Consider the following 19,580-nt stretch of genomic DNA (forward strand, 5'->3'; position numbering starts at 1 on the left):
ATTTCCCTTTTACATTCTTATCTTTACATGTGTCATAGTGTTAAGATTTGGTCGTAATAATAAAATGAAACATTTGGGGAGAAACAAACAGATGACTAGAGACCAACTTGAGCATAAGATGGCAAAAACTTCCATGGCCACTGTGTATTTTCCTCGGGAACTTAGAGAAGCTGGTACATAGGACATCCACACACTAACAAAAGCCAACATGCTGAACGTTATATAAGTAGCCTCGTTGAAAGTATCAGGTAGTCTTCGAGCTTCAAAAGCAACAAAGAAGCTGATGAAAGCCAAGAGTCCGAGATATCCCAGCATGCACCAGAAAGCAACCGTGGATCCCTCATTGCATTCTACAATAATCACACCGGGTAGGTCATGAACATTGTACTGTGGAAATGGAGGTGCTAAGACTAGCCATGAGGTACACAATACACATTGTAGGAGGGAACAGATAAAAATGAGAATATAAGAAAAACTGATCTTTGAGAATTTTTGAAGTCTACTACAAGGTTGAGTGGCCAAAAAAGCAAAAACAACCATAAGCGTTTTGGCCAAAATACAAGCGATGCAAAGAGAGAAGACAATTCCAAATGATATCTGTCGTAGGAGACACTTGTCTGAATTTGGGTAGCCAATAAAAAATAAAGTTGAGATGAAGCAGAAGAACAAACAGATCAGGAGAAGCCAACTTAAAGTGAAGTTATTGGCTTTGACTATAGGGGTGGATTTATGTCGGATGAAGAGCTTTAGGATGGCAATTGGAACTAAAGAAGAAGCAAGGCTGATAGACGCCAAGGTTGAACCTAGCACTTCATCATATGACAGGAACTCTATGGCTTTGTGAAGACATCTTGACTTCTCTGCATTTGGCCACTGATTCCATGGGCATTGTTGGCAGTTGGCTGAATCTAAAATGCATGAAAAAATGCACTAGTTAATGAACAGTCATATACCCACATAGCTATGAAGAGTCATATACCCACATAGCTAATGAAGAGACATATACCCACATAGCGTCCTTCTTCTCAAATTTAACAGACTTATCCAAGAAAAAATACAATTACAAAAAAAAACTCAACTCTGTAATCCTCACTGATCCAGCACAGAAATTCCAATGGTCTCCCTGGGTCTTTGTTTTCAAGTGGCATCAATTGACCCCTGCAGACAATCAGTCATATCATGGGGCCCACTGGTAAGGGGTCATACCAGTTATACAGCACATGACCACTGAGACCAGTAATTGGTTCCAATAATCACATGCCAGCAATTTATAAAAACAAATCTTGGAGGGCTGCTCATGCTTCTGTGCTGGATCGTCAGAGAATTGAAGAAGTTAGTGATATATATATTTTTTTTAATCTTTTGCTGCTATATTTGTTTTCTTTTCAAAGGTTAGATAACTTCTTTTAGCCTACATGGACACTCATGACTTCAAGATGTCATGTAAGATATTGACACTTCAGTGGCTTACTTATACAACTTGGTATATTGTATTTACCTGTGAGATTGGAGATCTCTCCTTGAGGACAAGGAATGCAATGAAAGCAGCAGATGGGTTCTCTTTCTATGCTTGCCTTTCGATAACCAAGAGGACACCTTGGATTACAGATGGAAGAAGGTGCCTAATGGAAAGTCAAAACTAGATATCTACAAGTTTCTAAATTTCTAATAATGGTATCTTCAATTTTCCTACACCACATAATCTACGCATATTCATGTCATAAATCTACTATTGTTAAATTATGATTATAGTCACAGAACATAAAAATTAAATGACAATAGCATTGCCACCAGTCTCACCTCCTGGCCTTCACCAGTCCAATATAGAACACTTGAATTGATGGTAAATATTCTAGAAGCAGTGGTGTCGTAACTTCCTACTTTGACCTTCTTTATGGCTTCATCTGGTCCTTGCATCCAGTTCACAATGTCATAGACTGCGGGAGGGTCTCCATTTTCATCAAAAAAGAGCTCTCTCCCACTGGTAACTGTCAGCCTTACTCTCTTCATGTACTTTAGTAGCTGTAAAACAAGATTTTGCAATAAAAAGGAGTTGATATAGTTAGGTAATTACTGTTTCCTTGAAGGATCTCCCAACAATAGGTCGATCACACATTTCTGAGAAATATAATGGACAGCCATAGTCTGATTGACCTACAGGGCAAGTTTTGGGGCCTTCAGATTGAAATATGTTCTTTGTAGTTAATCTCTTATCTATATGATGGCTGATGACTATGATATGAAGTCCACATTTAGTAATTACATATGTACCCTGAGCCCGTAGGAAGAGCAGAAGCCCCTTTGCCACATAAGATAACATTAATATTATAAATGTGCTCACCATGACAAATTAATACTTACATCACTAAGCCACTTTATATTTCACAACATATTGACACTAGTTCAATTGATCCACTCAGGAGCCAGTTAAGGTAATCTTTGGCTGGAGAGCTCCATCAATGAACCAAACCATGGCACCACATTAGGGTACCTTCACACTGGTCGATTCTGCTACGATTACGACGCATTTGCGTCATATTCGACATCGCAGTACGAGCTCGTAGCCAGCGGTCACACTCTACGATGTTAACGCTTTTTCTGACGTAGTTGCGATGTGAACGTCACGCGTCGCAATCGTACGCTACCCTTCACACCGCCATAGTCCTACGACTCCGAGCGTGACGTATTACCAGCATGGGCGTGCTAAAACGTCACGCCCAATCAGGAGACAGGTATGCGGAAGCCCAACCCACGTAGTCGCATTACGAGCTCGTATGACCGCCGTCACATACTACGATTTCGACCGCCACAGCGGGACATTTACGACGAAAGAAAGTTCTGCTCTTTCTTTCACATCGTACGATGCTGGGCTGCGTCGCAAATCGTAACGCCATGTCACACTTTGCAACCTCGGAACGAGGACGGATAAACGTCACAAATCGAACGCTCGTTCAGACTTTGATTGCACAGTGTGAAGGGGCCCTAAGCGTCAGACACAATGATAGTGCTATTATTTGAAACCCTGATCTCCAGCAGGGCTTCCACTGCCTGATTTGGCACAGGCCACTCTGATTAGCAGGTCCTTAACATCCTTTCATCCATACAAAGAGATCTGAGCTTCATTGCAGAAGCCCATAGCTTCCGTGTATATGTAGGTGCTGGTGGATTGAGCTGAAGGTTGAACGTTTCTCAGGCTGGGTCAGTGCCAGAGAGGCGAAGACAATGAGTGAATCAGAAGCCAGAGATCTGACCAGGGGAAAAGCAAAGGTCAAATCAAGGGAATCAAGTAAAGACATGAGACAGAAGAGGTGTCAGACAGTCCAGGGTCACATACAATGAAGAATCATAGTGAATGATGTTGCCGAATGCTCCATCACACTCATGAGTACATTCAATTCATCACTGGGCACTCAAGAAGACCAGAAAAAGTTTGTTCTCCAGTGTGTGGAGACGCATTGCCATGACTATCCTGAACCTAATAAAGCTTGCTTCGATAAATCAAAAAGTGAAACCGCAAAAGTACTGTAAAATTGTACATTTACTTTGCTGCAAGACATTTATTACAAATAATTATTAGTTTTGTGATGATTGAGCCACCAGTAAGCAATGTTGCAATATTACAACATTTTGTGTATGGTACAATCACACCAAAGCGAATTATTCCCAGGGATGAGACCTGAAATTTGCACAAAATCTTTTTGACTATCACCCTAATGTACATATGTTATAGCCAACAAAGTAAATGGCTGTTGGAATATGTATGTTGTTGCCTGCCATCCATTATAGGGGTTATCCAGGACTATTTATTTTTTTCACTAAGTGCCTAAGAACTATCATGCAGGTAGTTGCATGGAATTGGCTGTCAATCAGCATGGCGTCGGCAGTCACAATCCACTGACAGAGTCAGCACCCTGCGCACCTGGGCCCCGACACTTGCGATACTTACCTCTCCCCGCTCCACCGCTGCAGCATCTTCTGCTCGCGTCTTCTGATTGTGACGCTCAGGTTTTAACCACAATGACATCAGGTCTGTGCCCCCTTGCCTGAGCAGTCACAGTGCAGAGAGACAAGATGGAGATGGTGAGGAGTCCGGAGCAGAGCAGCCACCAGTGAGAAGAGGTGAAAATTTCATTTTTTTAATATTTGAAGCAATATACAGTATGGGGACTATCATACACTGGAGCATCATATATGGGGCATCATATATGGAGCATTATATGGGGCCCATCATACTGGAGCATCATAGGTGGCCCATTATGTATAGAGCATTATATGGGACCTATTTTGTATGGAGCCTTATATGGGGCTAATTATTCTGTATGGAGCACTATGTGGTGCCCATAATACTGTATGGAGCTATATATGGGGCTCAATATTCTGTATGGAGCATTATGTGTTGCCCATAATATTGTATGGAGCAATATATGGGGCTCATTATTCTGTATGGTGCACTATGTGGTGCCCATAATACTGTATGGAGCTATATATGGGGCTCATTATTCTGTATGGAGCACTATGTGTTGCCCATAATATTGTATGGAGCAATATATGGGGCTCATTATTCTGTATGGAGCACTAAGTGGTGCCCATTATACTGTATGGAGGAATATATGGGGCTCATTATTCTGTATGGAGCACTATGTGGTGCCCATAATATTGTATGGAGCAATATATGGGGCTCATTATTCTGTATGGAGCACTAAGTGGTGCCCATGATACTGTATGGAGCAATATATGGGGTTCATTATTCTGCATGGAGCACTATGTGGTGCCCATAATACTAGTTGGAGGAATATACTGTCCGGTTTTTGAGCTATTGTAGAATTTACAATATATATCACTCATGTAATGCAAGAAGTAAGTGAAATCATTGGCATTGTACTATACTTATATTTCTTTGCCGTATCTGTGAATCATGCATCGTTGTAAGTGTTAAAGGTGCCAACTGAGAATCTTTCGCCCAGTACGCACAAAAATCTGGAGCCAGCCCTGGAGGAGCTGAACCCATGGCAGGATCTGTTGATGACCGCTCTGAGCTTGTGATGGGTAGAACAGGCAGGTAGTTAGCAGCTACATGCCTGTTAGTTTTTACGCCCATAGTAAAAAAAAAATTGTCCTGAACAACTCCTTTAATACGGCTTTCACAGACAAGCTTTTCACTGAACCCTCCGACTATCAGGTCAAATAGATGCGTTGTACTTCACCCTTGATAAAGAACAGGGATGTGGTCTTACACAGCGTCCCTGGTTCTTCTGAGAAGTCGCTGGCCGATGGAGCAGCTAGCAAGAGTGGTTGGTCCCTGGGTGAGAACCAGGAGGTGAAACAAGGAACTAAATAAAATAGCAGAATGACAATCAGAAAAGGCGGCAAGATCAAAATAGGAATAACATAAGCTAAACAGGAGCTGGAGTAGAGACGTGAACTAGGGCTAGTAAGCTTGGAGTTTTAGTATGCTGCTTTACCTGCCATGGTTCAAAATTCCATAACTTAGCACAGTTGCTATTGGAAAATGGATCAGTTCTTTTATTGCAATTTCTTAGATCTTCCAAAGCTTTGGCAACCATGTGGACTGCATTGTAGACATTATACGTGACTCTTAAACTGGATACATCATTGTAACTGTTCAGGACACTTCCTAAATGTTCTTCTCCAGTGCATTGTTTACTTTGAGTTTTTACATCTATGCTCATATTAGAGTCATTGAAAAATTTACAGTTAAAAGTTTGCTCCCAAAGTAGATTCACCCAATTCTTTCCGAGAGAGGTGGAAGGATGGACTTTGTTAAGAAAAGCCTGAAATCCAAGAATAATTCCACTGTAGAGGGCAAAACCTATGGTGCCTGGTAGAAGATCTGTAAATCTCCCCATGGCCGTTATGGTGGTTGTAGACCAAGCTTCACTGGCAATGAGTGTCTTTTTTGTGATATTTTGTCTTACCATCTCATCCAAAACAGGAACAAGGTCAATATCATTGGAAAAGACAACCACAACATTGGCTGTTGACATCTTCATTGTCTTCACTATATGTGGAGCATTGCGATCAGGTTGACCCCTCTTAATTGTCTCGGTAAAGGCCACACATGCTCCGGTCTTATCTATTTCTTTTTTGACAAGTTGAATTCCATTTTGTCCATAATCATTGTCCACGGCTAACAAGCCAACCCAAGTCCAGTTGAAATGGTGTACTAATTGGGCCAGTCCTTGTGATTGAAAGGTGTCACTGGGGATGGTTCTGAAGAAGGATGGGAACTGTGACCGATCACTTAGAAGTGAACTAGTAGAAAAGTGACTTATCTGTGGGAAATAAAAAATCGAGACCTGTTACCTCTAAAACTTTGAGGAAGATAATTAAAAAATGAAGTTATGGATCACAAGTAGAAATTAGCTAATCTGTGAAAATTCAATTTGGCAATTAAGATTGATTCTTTTCAGACCCCAAAGCATAAACAACAGACAGGTTACGGTATTTTTTTTTCATACTCACCTGTACTAGTGATTAATTTGGGGATCCAGTACTGTGTTGTATCATTTCCTGTCTCCACTTCCAGTCTTCTCTTCTGTCTTCATTATTGATCGCTATTCATTGCCACTGGGGCTGACCGTTGCATTGTCATGTATCACCCTGTGAGGTTCTGACGTCACTTGATGCCTAGTCAATGCTAGAGGCACCAAAGAGTGAATACAGGAGAGAAGACAGGAGCTGGATTGAGGAAGTGATCCAGTAGAGAATAATAATAATAATAATCTTTATTTATATAGCGCCAACATATTCCGCAGAACCAGGAGAAGCAAACTGGGTATAATGTTTTGCTTATTTTTTATATTTTTAACCCCCTTCTAGACACTAAAAAGAATCAAGAAAATGGTGACCACCAGGCTATTTTTCTTTATCGAAGCAAATTGAATCATCAAAAGGTCGGGTTCTAGCAAATCAATTTTTTTTGTAAAATTAGAAGAAAATTAAATTCTCAAATCGATTTTCTCATCTCTAGACAGACATAAGTCTACTCAGGATGTAACATTTTTAAGCTAAAGGACTGAATGTATTTGAGGCTTCGATTTTTGTTGGTATCGTACTTTGAATATTTTCTTAATGGCCCGGATACTACTAACCTGGACATATCTATACAGACCAAGTATATGAGCCACTGCCATGGAGTGCGTGGAAATTGAGTGACCGATCACAGAGCTGAGAGGAACCTTATTTTGACACCTGTAATTTGGGATGACCCCACCAAATCCTGACAAAACTTTTAAAGTTCCCTCCAGGTCTTGTTGGAGCATAGTGCAGGAGTCAAATGCTTGAAAGCCAATGGAAATGTTGGGAAGAATATTAACATTTTTATTGATCTCCTCTACGGCGAACATCAAGGCTTGAAGATGTTGATAGCTCTCAAAATGGAACCTTGAGGATGAAGAAGGAAAATTATGATTGTTACCTATGATTTTTGAGACTATTGACACAGCATCATCTTACTCCACCAAAACAGTATATAACTATATTATTATTTTAATAGTTACTATTGTGATTTGATACCATGCTCTTTGTCTTGTCCTCTCGGCCCTCCATCATGCAAGAATGCATCTTAAAGGATCAAACGCTTTTCAACTTTTGGTGCTAAGCTGCTGTCTGTTTCATGTTTCTCATGTTTCTCTTTCATTTGATGCTACTTCTATTTTTACTGTTTTAGACTTTACTTCTCCTTATGTTCCCCCAAACTACCGTATGAGTATGGTGCCGGCAATATCATTATTGGGTGTCAGCTATATACAGTGGTGCTCAAAAGTTTACATACCCCGGCAGAATTTTTGCTTTCTTGGCCTTTTTTCAGAGAATATGAAAGTTAACACCAAAATTTTTTCTCCACTCATGGTTAGTGGTTGGGTGAAGCCATTTATTGTCAAACTACGATTTGACCAGGGTCATTTGGATGTTTTGGGTTGTCATTATGATTTAAAAAGAGAAAACACAGTAGTTGGACAATAAATGGCTTCACCCAACCACTAACCATGAGTGGAGAAAAAGTTTTGGTGTTATCATTCATATTCTCTGAAAAAAAGGCAAAGAAAGTAAAAATTCTGCCGGGGTATCAGACGAGGAAAAGTTGATGTCCCATCTTGGGACAAAGAAAATAAAAGAAGTGAAATAAAGTTTGTAAAAATGGGAAAAAATAACTGAAAGTATGAAAAAAAATGGAAACTTTTTTTGCAAGTAAAGCTGCAGTTTTTCACACAAAAAAAGATAAAAAAGTACATATATTTGGTATCGCATATCCGGAACTAAGCAACTTATAAACCAAATACAAACCTAATTTAACCCAATTGGTGAACACTGTAAAAAAAAACAACAAAAATATAACGTTTTCCTCATACTGACACACATGGAGTAAAAAATAATAAAACATAACATAAAAAAGAAATCAATTAAATTGTCATCCAGTACCCCATACAGGCCCTTATATAGCTCCGTCTGCAAAAAAACCCAAAAACGTTCCAGCTATCAGAGTATGACAATGGAAAAACAAATTATTGTTTGTAAAAAAGAATAACATCATCTTATCACGTTTACTGCACGGTGAACAGTGTAAAATGGCATAACAAAAAAATTAAGGACAGTTCTTTAATTGCTTTTTATTTATTCTGTTTCTCAAAAATTGGATTAAAAATGAAGCAAGAAATGTATACAGGCGGACACTACAGGTGTATACCAAGTGATATACGCCTCTTTACAGTGCGTCTCTATGGCAGACGGATACTTCTTGTGGACCTTACTATGGCTAGGTCCACAAGCGCAGTGTGGACCTAACCTTAGTTTGGGCCTCTGCCGGAACTTTAACTTATTTAGTTACAGCAGGGTTTACGATCATTTTGTTTCTTGTAGGTTTTGTTTGTTTATGTCCTGCATGTATACCAACTTAAACCCAAGCTTAAGTTTTTGTGTTTTTTTATCATTTTCATGTAAAAAAATGTAATTTTTCATTTTCACGTCCCAATGTTTTAAAATTCTGTGAAGTACCTGTGGGTTCAATTTGCTCACCACACTCCTAGATGAATTTCTCAAATGGCATACTTTCCAAAAAGGGATCACTTGTAGGGGTTAACTGCTCTTCTGGCACTACAATGTCTCTACAAATGTGGCATGTTGCCCACAAACCATATGAGCAAAATCTGCTTTACAGGGCAACACTCTTTTCTTTTGGAGCTCAACCACGTGCTCGAACAGTTGTTTTCCCCAACATATGGGGCATCGGCATACACAAAAGAAATTGCACAACAAATTGGGTGGTCCATTTTCTTGTTTTCTTTGTGAAAATTGCAAATTTGGAGCTGAAGCAATTTAAATAAAAAAAAACATACATTTTTAATTTTCACAGTCCAATATTTTAAAATTCTGTGAAGCATCTGTGGATTTGAGATTCTCACCACACCTCTAGATTAATTCCTTGAGGGTTATAGTCTCCAAAATGGGGTCACTTGTTTGGGTTTCCACTGTTTAGGCACATCAGAGTCTCTGCAAATGCAACATGGTGTCCGAAATCTATTCCAACCAATTTTGCGCTCCAAAAGCCAATGGTGCTCCTTGCCTTCCATGCTCTGTCGTGTGCCTAAACAGTAGTTTTCCACCACATGTTGGGTATCGGCAAAATCAGAGAAATTTCATAACAAATTTTATGGTCCATTTTCTCCTGTTACCTTGTGAAATTGATGCTAAAGCATCAATTTTGTGGGAAATATGAAAATGAGAAATGTTATTTATTTTGTGTGGCATGATTATCTGATTTAAGGACATAAAAATAAAAGATTTGAAAATTGCAAAATATATTCATAAATATTTTCAATATATTCAATATATTCATAAATGAACGTAAATTACAGTATGTCAACCAAAATTTATCACTATCATGAAGTGCAATGTGTCACGAAAAAATGGTCTAAGAAACACTAGGATGAGTTGACACATTCCAGAGTTATAACCACGAGAAGTGACTGGCCAAAATTGAAACATTTGGACTGGTCAGGAAGGTAAAAACAGGCTTCGGGGTGAAGGGGTTAAAGAAAAAATATATAATATTTAACTGTTGTAAATGTCACTGTTCTCCTGAATTTGGCTATGTTTTTCCTGTGTTCCTGAGCCTCCCCGTTCCTGAGAAATGCTCTCCTGTTCCCTGTATGAAAGTCTAGTCCTGGTAACCAAGTCCTAGTCCTCTTCTTCTCCATGGGCATCTCCTTGGGTATCAAGCCTAGTTGGCTAAAAAGACTAAGTTTACGCCCAGAAAAAAAGGGTCCATATCTCAGGAATGGAGAGGAGCAAGAACAAAAGAAAATCTTTGCCAAATTCAAGAGAACAGGGGCATTTATAGTAGGTAAAAAAAATATTTATGACACGTGACTTCCAGAAGAAACTCGGCTTCACATTTCATAAATCTACAGTGAAACATATGATTTACATTGTACATGTGGTCCTCGGTGGTCTCTCAGTGAAGGAAACATGCTGATAAACTTTATCCAAGTGAATAGGTAGCACTGTTCCAATCATAACATCTGCGGGCTGAGAGATCCCTTCCAGTTCTTCTGCCTCCAATCTACAGCCTTCATTCATGGACCAAATCACAGGAAGAAGATGGAACAGGATGAGGATGCACATTAATGGGTTTATGCTGCTCATTTTAGCGATCAACCTGGAAAACAACACCAAGTTTCCTATTAATGCATGTAGTGACCAGTTTACTAGGTACATAAGTATACACTAAGCCTCAATATGGGATTTATCAATGATAATGGTGGATAATTCACATTACCAGATTCCTTCATATACACATCGTTTATAAAGGGATTCCAGTATTTCCCATAAAGCCCATTAACCGGCTTCACTTGTAATACCATGTCTAACCACTTGGTGTGCACTTTTATGTTACTACAATTTATTTAACATCCTGAATGTCCACCTAGTGGGGTATGAAGGTTATTGTCAAAAAATGTCCCTCTCGGTACTCCAGAATTCCTCTTTACATCATCAGTACAGGAGTTTTGATGGGTCAGTGATCTTTTTAGTCTTGTCTAGGTATGTTTCTTTGTAAGTGGTCATCTCTGCTACCAAAATTCTGTCCTTCTCAAAGGAGAAGTCATATCAAGCCACATTGCCTGCTGAAAAATAACTGATGATCCTGTACATCGATGACTTCCTGGCATCGTTCTAGTGTCTGACAAAATGAATAACTCCTGTTACTTGAGTTTCTTTGAGTTCTGAGCCTGGACCTAGTCACTTATGAGTTCCCACTCAGATGGCTCATCTCCTTTGTGCAGTTTAATGTTTTAATACAGTGTTGCTGATCCTTTACCAAATTATTATATAGATGTCTTAGAACCTAAATACTGTACTGCTCAATGGTGACAAGGGTGCAGAAATGGCTGTCACAGTCAGACCCTGGATCATGAAGAACAACATTTCAACATTCAAAAAAACGCTAGCATTATACATAGCACATGGTAGTTTGGAGGCCCATCACACATTTTGCATTGGTGCCCATGAGATTCAATTTGCAGACTTGCCTGTCTTTAATTGCTTGACTTTCATTCTGTCCTCAGATTTTGACTTCAGCTAGTCCATCATTGAGAACCAAGCTGCCACTAGAGTTGATGCAAATTAATTTGCAGAACCCGTTCCAGTGGCCACGTTGGTGATTTATGGTATTTCAGTGGGAGTCCTGAGAATTGAGTCCCACCTATCAGCATCTATGGTTGTTCCTTTGATTAGCTGGCCCTCTGCAATGTCATTGTTGCAGTCAGGTAGAAAACAGGTCTCAGGGCTCTCGTAAGCAACCATAGATGACCAAAGAGGAAAATGGACCTGGTCCTGCAAAGCAATTCGCACTAACCTTAGGTGTAACCATAGACCATCTGTGCTTCTAGTCTAGGGAACCACCTAAAATTAAAGTCCTGAGGCCTTCCGAGTACAAAGATCTAAGTCAAGGTAAAATTGGATCACATATGTGATTTGAGCAACCTGTTTGGACTCCTTCGCTAGATACCATGGATGGTGAAGAATCATGGAGATGAAAGTTGTATTGTAATGAAATTATATTGTTGGACAGTGATCATTCACCTCCTCTTTCAGTGGTTGATTGATCAAACCATGATATGAGCACAGTACATAAAAATATCATCACTGGTAAGAGATTATGAAAAAAACAATGCCACTCACCTTGAAAAGATGTCATGAAATCAGTATTCTACTAACGCGTTTCAGGGCATCGATCCTTTCTTCCTTAACAATATTTTGTATAAGTTGAAGCAATGTGGCTTTGAAAGTTCCACAGACATGTGTAATTTTATTAATAATATCATATAATGAACTTATCAGTATTCTAACATCACCAGACCTAGATACTGTGAGGATATAGACCGAGTTTATGATGCACTAATTGTGTCAGCAGTGATGGTAGAGACAATATCTTGCAAGAAACAAGTATAGTGTATGAAAGTGATAAGCCGAGACCGATAGATTGTAGATTGATAACAAATAGCTGGAAATGATAATGTACAAGTATATAAATGTCAATAGTATCGTACGAAGCTGAATGGCTGAAGACAGTATAGTTCACCGGATGCCTTTCTATGGTGATCATCTAGGATGACTGAACATCTGAGCTTTATAGATGAGCCAGTTCTCGTTAGTACTATTAGGCCTACATCTCCCCAATCTACATTACATACCATTGTGAATGCTCAACGCACTGAAGTGTTAAAATCAATCATCTTGTTAGAAGACACTGTGGACAGTTGTCCCTAGAGGTAGATGATTAGAAGAATGATGGAGATGATGTGAAATCTCCAAGGAACATGTCCACAGATTACACACATGTGACCATTTACATAGTTACATAGTTTCATAGGTTAAAAAAAGACCTCGGTCCATGAAGTTCAACCTTTCTCCACCAATTGATCATTTTTTCACTGAATTAACTATAACCCACAATGATATGTGTATCGAGGAAATCATCCAGCCCTTGTATAACCGCTGATATAGTGTCGGCCATTACTACCTCCTGTGGTTGGCATTCCACAGTCTGACTGCTCTAACTGTAAAGAACCTGTTCCTATTTAGCTGTCGGAATCTCGGTTCTTCCACCCAAAATGAATGCCCCCTAGTCCTCAGTACGGTGCTTGGAAGGAATAAGTCATGTGCCAGTGTTTATTACTGGGCACACATATATTTATACATGTAAATGAGATCTCCTCTGTGTCTTTTTTCTAAGTTAAACAAGCCAAACTTTTCCAACCTCTCATCATAGGATAGGCATCCATCCTGCGTAATATAGGAGAAGCCTCCATCCTGTGTAATATAGGAGAGGCCTCCATCCCTTGTATTAATCTAGTTGCCGTCTTTGAACTGATTCTAATTTCTGAATATACTTTTTAAAATGTGGAGCCCAAAACTGGATCCCATATTCTATATGTGGCCTCACCAGTGAGTTATAAATGGGTAATAATACGTTGATCATGAGATTTTATCTCTCTTTTAATACACCTTAAAATCTTGTTTGCTTTTGTGGCTGCTGCCTGACATTGAGTGCTGCTGCTCAGCTTACTTATAACCAGAATCCCTCGTCCTTCTCCTGTTCTGTAGTCTCGAGTATTTTCCCATTTAGTGTATATGCAGCAATAGGATTACTCCGTCCTCTGTGCATTACTCTACATTTATGTACATTACATTACATTACATTACATCTCATCTGCCAAGTGATTGCCAAGTTATCACCCATTCTGTCATCTTATTCAGATTGTCCTGCAATATTGTAATGTCAAGATCAGATTCTATATCCTGCATAGTTTGTTGTTGTTAGCAAAGAATAAGTCGGACACTTTGGTGATGTTTTGGGCCTGTCGCTGGGCAACATGGACTTTCAACTCCCTCCAAAGTTTTTCTATGGGGTTGAGATCTGGAGACTTGCTCCAGGACCTTCATATGTTTCTTATGAAGCCACTCCTTCGTTTCCCTGGTGGCATGCTTGGGATCATTATCATTCTGAAACACCAATCCATGTATCATCTTCAATACCCTTGCTGATGGAAGGAGGTTTGCACTCAAAATCTCACGATACATGGCCCCATTTATTCTTTTATGTACACATATCAGTCGTCCTGGTCCCATTGGAGAGAAACAGCCCCAAAGCATGATGTTGTCACCCCTGTGCTTCACAGTAGGTATAGTGTTCTTTGGATGCAACTCAGCATTCTGTCTCCTCCAAACATGACAAGTTTTGTTTCTACCAAACAGTTCTACCTTGGTTTCATCAGACCATATGACATTCTCCCAATACTGTTCTGGATCATCCAAATGTTCTCTAGCAAACTTAAGACGGGCCCAGACATGTACTGGCTTAAGCAGTGGGACACGTCTGGCACTGCAGGATCTGAGTCCCTGGTGGCGAAGTGTGTTACTGATGGTAGCCTTTGTTACGGTGGTCCCAGCTCTATGCAGGTCATTCACTAGGTCCCCCATGTGGTTCTAGGATTTTTGCTCATCAATCTTGTGATCATTGTGACCCCACGGGGTGAGATCTTGCGTGGAGCCCCAGATCGAGGGAGATTATCAGTGGTCTCGTATGTCTTCCATTTTCTTATTATTGCTCCCACAGTTGATTTCATCACACCAATCTGCTTGCCTATTGCAGATTCAGTCTTCCCAGCCTGGTGCAGGGCTACTATTTTGTTTCTGGTGTCCTTCGACAGCTCTTTGGTCTTCACCATAGTGGAGTTTGGAGTGTGACTGAGGTTGTGGACAGATGTCTTTTATACTGATAACAAGTTCATACAGGCGCCATTACTACAGGTAATGAGTGGAGGACAGAGGAGCCTCTTAAAGAAGAAGTTACAGGTCTGTGAGAACCAGAAATATTGCTTGTTTTTAAGTGACCAAATACTTATCTTTCACAATAATTTGGAAAATTAATCTTCCAAATCAGACAAGGTGATTTTCTGGATTTGTTTTCTCATTCTGACTCTCATAGCTGTATATGATGTCAACTACAGGCCTCTCTGATCTTTTTAAGAGGGAGAACTTGCACAATTGGTGGCTAACTAAATACTTTTTTTCCCCACTGTATATCCCATTTAGAGAATGTACCATTTATGACAACTCTTTGTTTCCGGTCATTTAACCAATTCACATCCTTATAGAATCCCAACATGTTATTTAGTCACAACTTATTCTTCATGAATAAACGCTGGTTGTCAGTTATTATATTATTATCTACAATATATTTCTGCAAGTCATCTCTTATAATGCCTGCAAAAACTTTGCACACTACTGATGTCAGGCTTACCGAACGGTAGTTGCCCAATTCCACCTTCTTACCTTTCTTAAATATTGGTACCACATCAGCCATCCTCCAATCTTGTGGCACCACCCCTGTTACAAGAGAGTCTAAGAATATGAGATACAGTGGTCTGTCAATTACTGTATTTCCTTTAACATGCCCCATTTATGTTCGCTATCCCCATTTACCATGAGATGGCCCCACTCTATACGATTAAGCTCTTCCCTTAATTTGTTGAGATCAGCTTTCCTAAAGTTTCAGATTTTTTCCATTTCTGCTTTTGTATGTTTGATTGAAAATTACACTGAAACTTATCATTGTCATGACTCTGATGGGTGGTTCTGTCTCCATTCTGGTCAGGTCAGGCTTAATTCTAGTCTGCCTCTCTTGGTTTTGGGGCAGCTATTTAATGTTGGTAGTTCCTGGTTTTGGTGTCAGTGATACTCCCGTATACTCGGTTTGTGATTGCTTACCCAGGTCACTCGTCCGTAATCACTGTGTCTCTGTGTGTGAGCTTTTGCTGTGTTTGACCCGGTTTGTCCCTGACTTTTGCCTCTGTATCCTGCATTGTTCTGCCCTCTTCTTCGTCTGGCAATGTGGAGGGTACTGTTTCTGATGTTTCCCTATCCTCTCCTGAACCCTCTGTCAAACTTCCAGATACCTTTTCTTGGGATAAGAGAAAATTCTGGGTGTTTAGGGAGAGCTGTAAATTACATTTTTCCCTGTGTCCTTGCTCCTCGGGTGATGAGAGTCAAAGGTACAGGCGATGGGCACCAGAAGTATCCCGAAACAACTCAGCACTCGGGGCTATTACAAAGGGGTCTTTCCAAGCATTTAAAGGATGCTTTGGCCCTGCATCCACAGCCCGATTCTCTGGAGGAATGGACTGCAGGCTTAGAGAGAGAGGAGTCATGCAACGTGAAACTCCTCTGTTGCCTATGAAACCGGAGCTTTTGAGTCCATGGAGGTGGGGGCTGTCTTCATGAAGGAAAAGGAGAGGAGACGTTGTAGAGAGAAAAAAATCTGCTTCTATTGTGGAGCCCCGGGTCATTGAATAAAGGACTGTCCCTCCTGCCACCCGGATTCCAAGGTCTTGGGCACCAACTAGATCCGGGTAACTGCCCAGGAAGTTTCCCAGAGCAATAGATACTTTTTTCCTCTGTCTTCAAACTATTGTTAAAGGGAACCTGTCACCCCCAAAATCGATGGTGAGGTAAGCTCTCCGTCATCAGGGGCTTATCCACAGCATTCTGTAATGCTGTAGATAAGCCGCCGATGTTACCTGAAAGAGGAGAAAAAGACATTAGATTATACTCACCCAGGGGCGGTCCCGCTCCGATGGGCGTCTCAGGTCCTGTACAGCGCCTCCCATCTTCATTCCATGACGTCCTCTTCTGGTCTTCACGCTCCGGCGCAGGCGTACTTTGTCTGCCCTGTTGAGGGCAGAGCAAAGTACTGCAGTGCGCAGGCGCCGGAAAGGTCAGAAAGGCCCGGCGCCTGCGCACTGCAGTACTTTGCTCTGCCCTCAACAGGGCAGACAAAGTACGCCTGCGCCGGAGCCGCGGTGTGAAGACCAGAAGAGGACGTCATGGAATGAAGATAGGAGGCGCCGGTGCGGACCTGAGACACCTATGGGACTGGACCGCAGCGGAACCACCCCTGCGTGAGTATAATCTAACCTCTTTTTCTCCTCTTTCAGGTAACATTGGGGGCTTATCTACAGCATTACAGAATGCTGTATATAAGCCCCTGATGCTGGTGAGCTTACCACACCATCGATTTTGGGGGTGACAGGTTCCCTTTAAAAGTGGAAGTTGGTGTGGACAACTGGTTTTTTCCTCTTCTGCTTTTGTGGATTGTGGGTCTTAAAGGGCCACTGTCACCCCCCCCCAGCCGTTATAAATTAAAAGAGCCACCTTGTGCAGCAGTAATGCTGCAGTCTAACAAGGTGGCTCTTTTAGTTTTTGATTCATTTATTACCTCAAAAAAGCGTTTTAAAAATTGGCCACACATACCAGATATTATACCGGGAGGCGGTCCGAAGCGTCCTGTATGAATCCCCCAACTGCCGTCACTCATCTCTTCAGGGCCGATGGTCCCTGCCCCCTGAGCGCTGTTATTGTCTGAAATCCGGCGCCTGCGCTGTTCTTTCCTGCCTGGGGCCTGCGCAGTGTTTATTGTAAGTCACAGCACAGACGCAGGGTGCCTGACTGCGCCTGTGCGGGCAGTGCGGCCGCCCTGTTGCTGAATCCCCACCCCGCACTGTGTTATTCATTATGCACAGTGCGGGGCTGGCATTCCTGGGCATGCGCACTGCACTGCGCTGTTCAGGCCCTCCCCCATCTCGGACGTTCTCCCTTGTCTGACGTTCCCCCTGCTCCCCCGCCTTCCGGCATTGTTATTTTCGGCTGCCAGATTCCAAAAGCTGGTGAGGATTAGTGTATATACATGCAGTGCAGTGCGCATGCCCAGGAATGCCAGCCCCGCACTGTGCATAATGAATAACACAGTGCGGGGCGGGGATTCAGCAACAGGGCGGCCGCACTGCCCGCACAGGCACAGTCAGGCACCCTGCGTCTGTGCTGTGACTCACAATAAACACTGCGCAGGCCCCAGGCAGGAAAGAACAGCGCAGGCGCCGGATTTCAGACAATAACAGCGCTCAGGGGGCGGGGACCATCGGCCCTGAAGAGATGAGTGACGGCAGTTGGGGGATTCATACAGGACGCTTCGGACCGCCTCCCGGTATAATATCTGGTATGTGTGGCCAATATTTAAAACACTTTTTTGAGGTAATAAATGAATCAAAAACTAAAAGAGCCACCTTGTTAGACTGCAGCATTACTGCTGCACAAGGTGGCTCTTTTAGTTTATAACGGCTGGGGGGGGGTGACAGTGGCCCTTTAAACTTGATTGACTCGAGGTTGGTGGCCCATTGTGAGATAGGGACAGTCAGACTGGAAAAGCCCATGAGAGTGGTGGCTACTGACTTGACTCTTTTCACCAAGGACGGGATCCATTCCGTTACCAAATAATTAATTGTTAAGGTGGAGTCTGTTCATCTGGAGCATATAGCCTGTTTTGTTCTAGACAACCTCCCTTCAGGTTTTGTTTTAGGGTTTCCTTGGCTACAATTTCATAATCCAGTCATTTACTGGGAGGCCCGGGAGATTGTTAAATGGGGATACATCTGTGAAAACAAGTGTCTGAATTCTGTGTCTGTGTTATCCGTCAGTCTGGAGGGTAATCCGGAGTACCTTAAGGACATGATCTACGAAAGTCAGACCGAGGGGTTACCACCACACCGCCCTTTTGATTGTGCCATCGACCTGATTTCTGGGGCTAAATTCCCTAAGGCCGATTGTTTAACCTTTCTGGTCCCGAGCAGGCCGCCATGAAGAAGTAAATTTCTGAAAGTCTCCACAAGGGGCATATCCACCCTTCTGTGTCTCCTGTTTCTGCAATTTTCTTTTTTGTAAAAAAAAGATGGTGGTCTCCGCCCATGCCTTGACTTTCAGGAACTTAACAAGATTACTGTAAGAAACACATATCCCTGCATATCAGTCCCGATTTGCGTAATCAATTGTCCAGGGCAAAATGGTTTTCAAAACTAGACTTGCGAGGGGAATTTAAACTTATCCAGGTGCGGGAGGGGGATGAGTGGAAATCTGCATTTCTCACCTCAGAAGGACTGTTCAAAAACGTAGTTATGCCGACCGTCTGGTGCGCTCCTTTCATTCCCGGTTTCCTGGGAAACCTGGGGGTCCTGTGGCCTCCCGTTGAGAGGGGGTACTGCCATGACTCTGACAGGATGGTTCCGTCTCGATCCTGGTCAGGTCAGGGTTAATTCTAGTCTGCCTTTCTTTGCTTCTGGGGCGGCTATTTAATGTTGTTAGTTCCTGGGTTTGGTGTTGGTGATACTTCCATATAATCAGCTTGTGGTTGCTGACCCAGATTACTTGTCCGTAATTGCTGTGCCTCTGTGTGTGTGAGCTTTTGCTGTGTATGACCCGGTTTGTCCCCTGACTTTTGCCTCTGAATCCTGCATTGTACTGCCCTATCCTTCCTGGTTATCTGATCCCTTGGCTCGTCTCGGTTTACTCTCTGTCTTTTCCCTAGGTACTACGCTCTCGTCTGGCTTTTGACCTTCAGCTCTACTTTGACTACGTTTATGTTCTGTGCCCTGTACTCCATGCTCCCAACTGCCTTCCCTGACCACACACGCTCTGTTACTCCGCTCCCCTGTCATCACGTTACTGCT

The 19,580-nt window shown here is 41.8% G+C and overlaps 1 protein-coding gene across 1 annotated transcript; it reads right to left on the bottom strand.

The window, feature by feature from the left end:
- Window positions 1-9: 9 nt before the first annotated feature.
- Window positions 10-11,823, bottom strand: LOC143774796 (extracellular calcium-sensing receptor-like). Its single transcript, XM_077262564.1, has 6 exons — window positions 11,723-11,823; window positions 7,113-7,404; window positions 5,463-6,293; window positions 1,801-2,022; window positions 1,499-1,622; window positions 10-908 (listed from the first exon to the last, which is right to left on the bottom strand). The coding sequence occupies exons 1-6, from the start codon at window positions 11,821-11,823 to the stop codon at window positions 10-12; spliced, it is 2,469 nt and encodes an 822-aa protein (XP_077118679.1).
- Between the last annotated feature and the right edge of the window lie 7,757 nt (window positions 11,824-19,580).

This window comes from Ranitomeya variabilis, chromosome 5 (genome assembly GCF_051348905.1).
Source record: "Ranitomeya variabilis isolate aRanVar5 chromosome 5, aRanVar5.hap1, whole genome shotgun sequence".
In the NCBI taxonomy this organism is placed as follows: Eukaryota; Metazoa; Chordata; class Amphibia; order Anura; family Dendrobatidae; genus Ranitomeya; species Ranitomeya variabilis.

Bases quoted from the DNA above. Each gene is read 5' to 3' on its own strand.
- LOC143774796 (XM_077262564.1), bottom strand. From the start codon at position 11,823: ATGGTTGCTTACGAGAGCCCTGAGACCTGTTTTCTACCTGACTGCAAC. The intron at 1,623-1,800 runs GTGAGACTGGTG...ACTTTCCATTAG, and splicing joins GGACTGGTGAAGGCCAGGAG to GCACCTTCTTCCATCTGTAA. The intron at 909-1,498 runs GTAAATACAATA...CATGCATTTTAG, and splicing joins AGAGATCTCCAATCTCACAG to ATTCAGCCAACTGCCAACAA.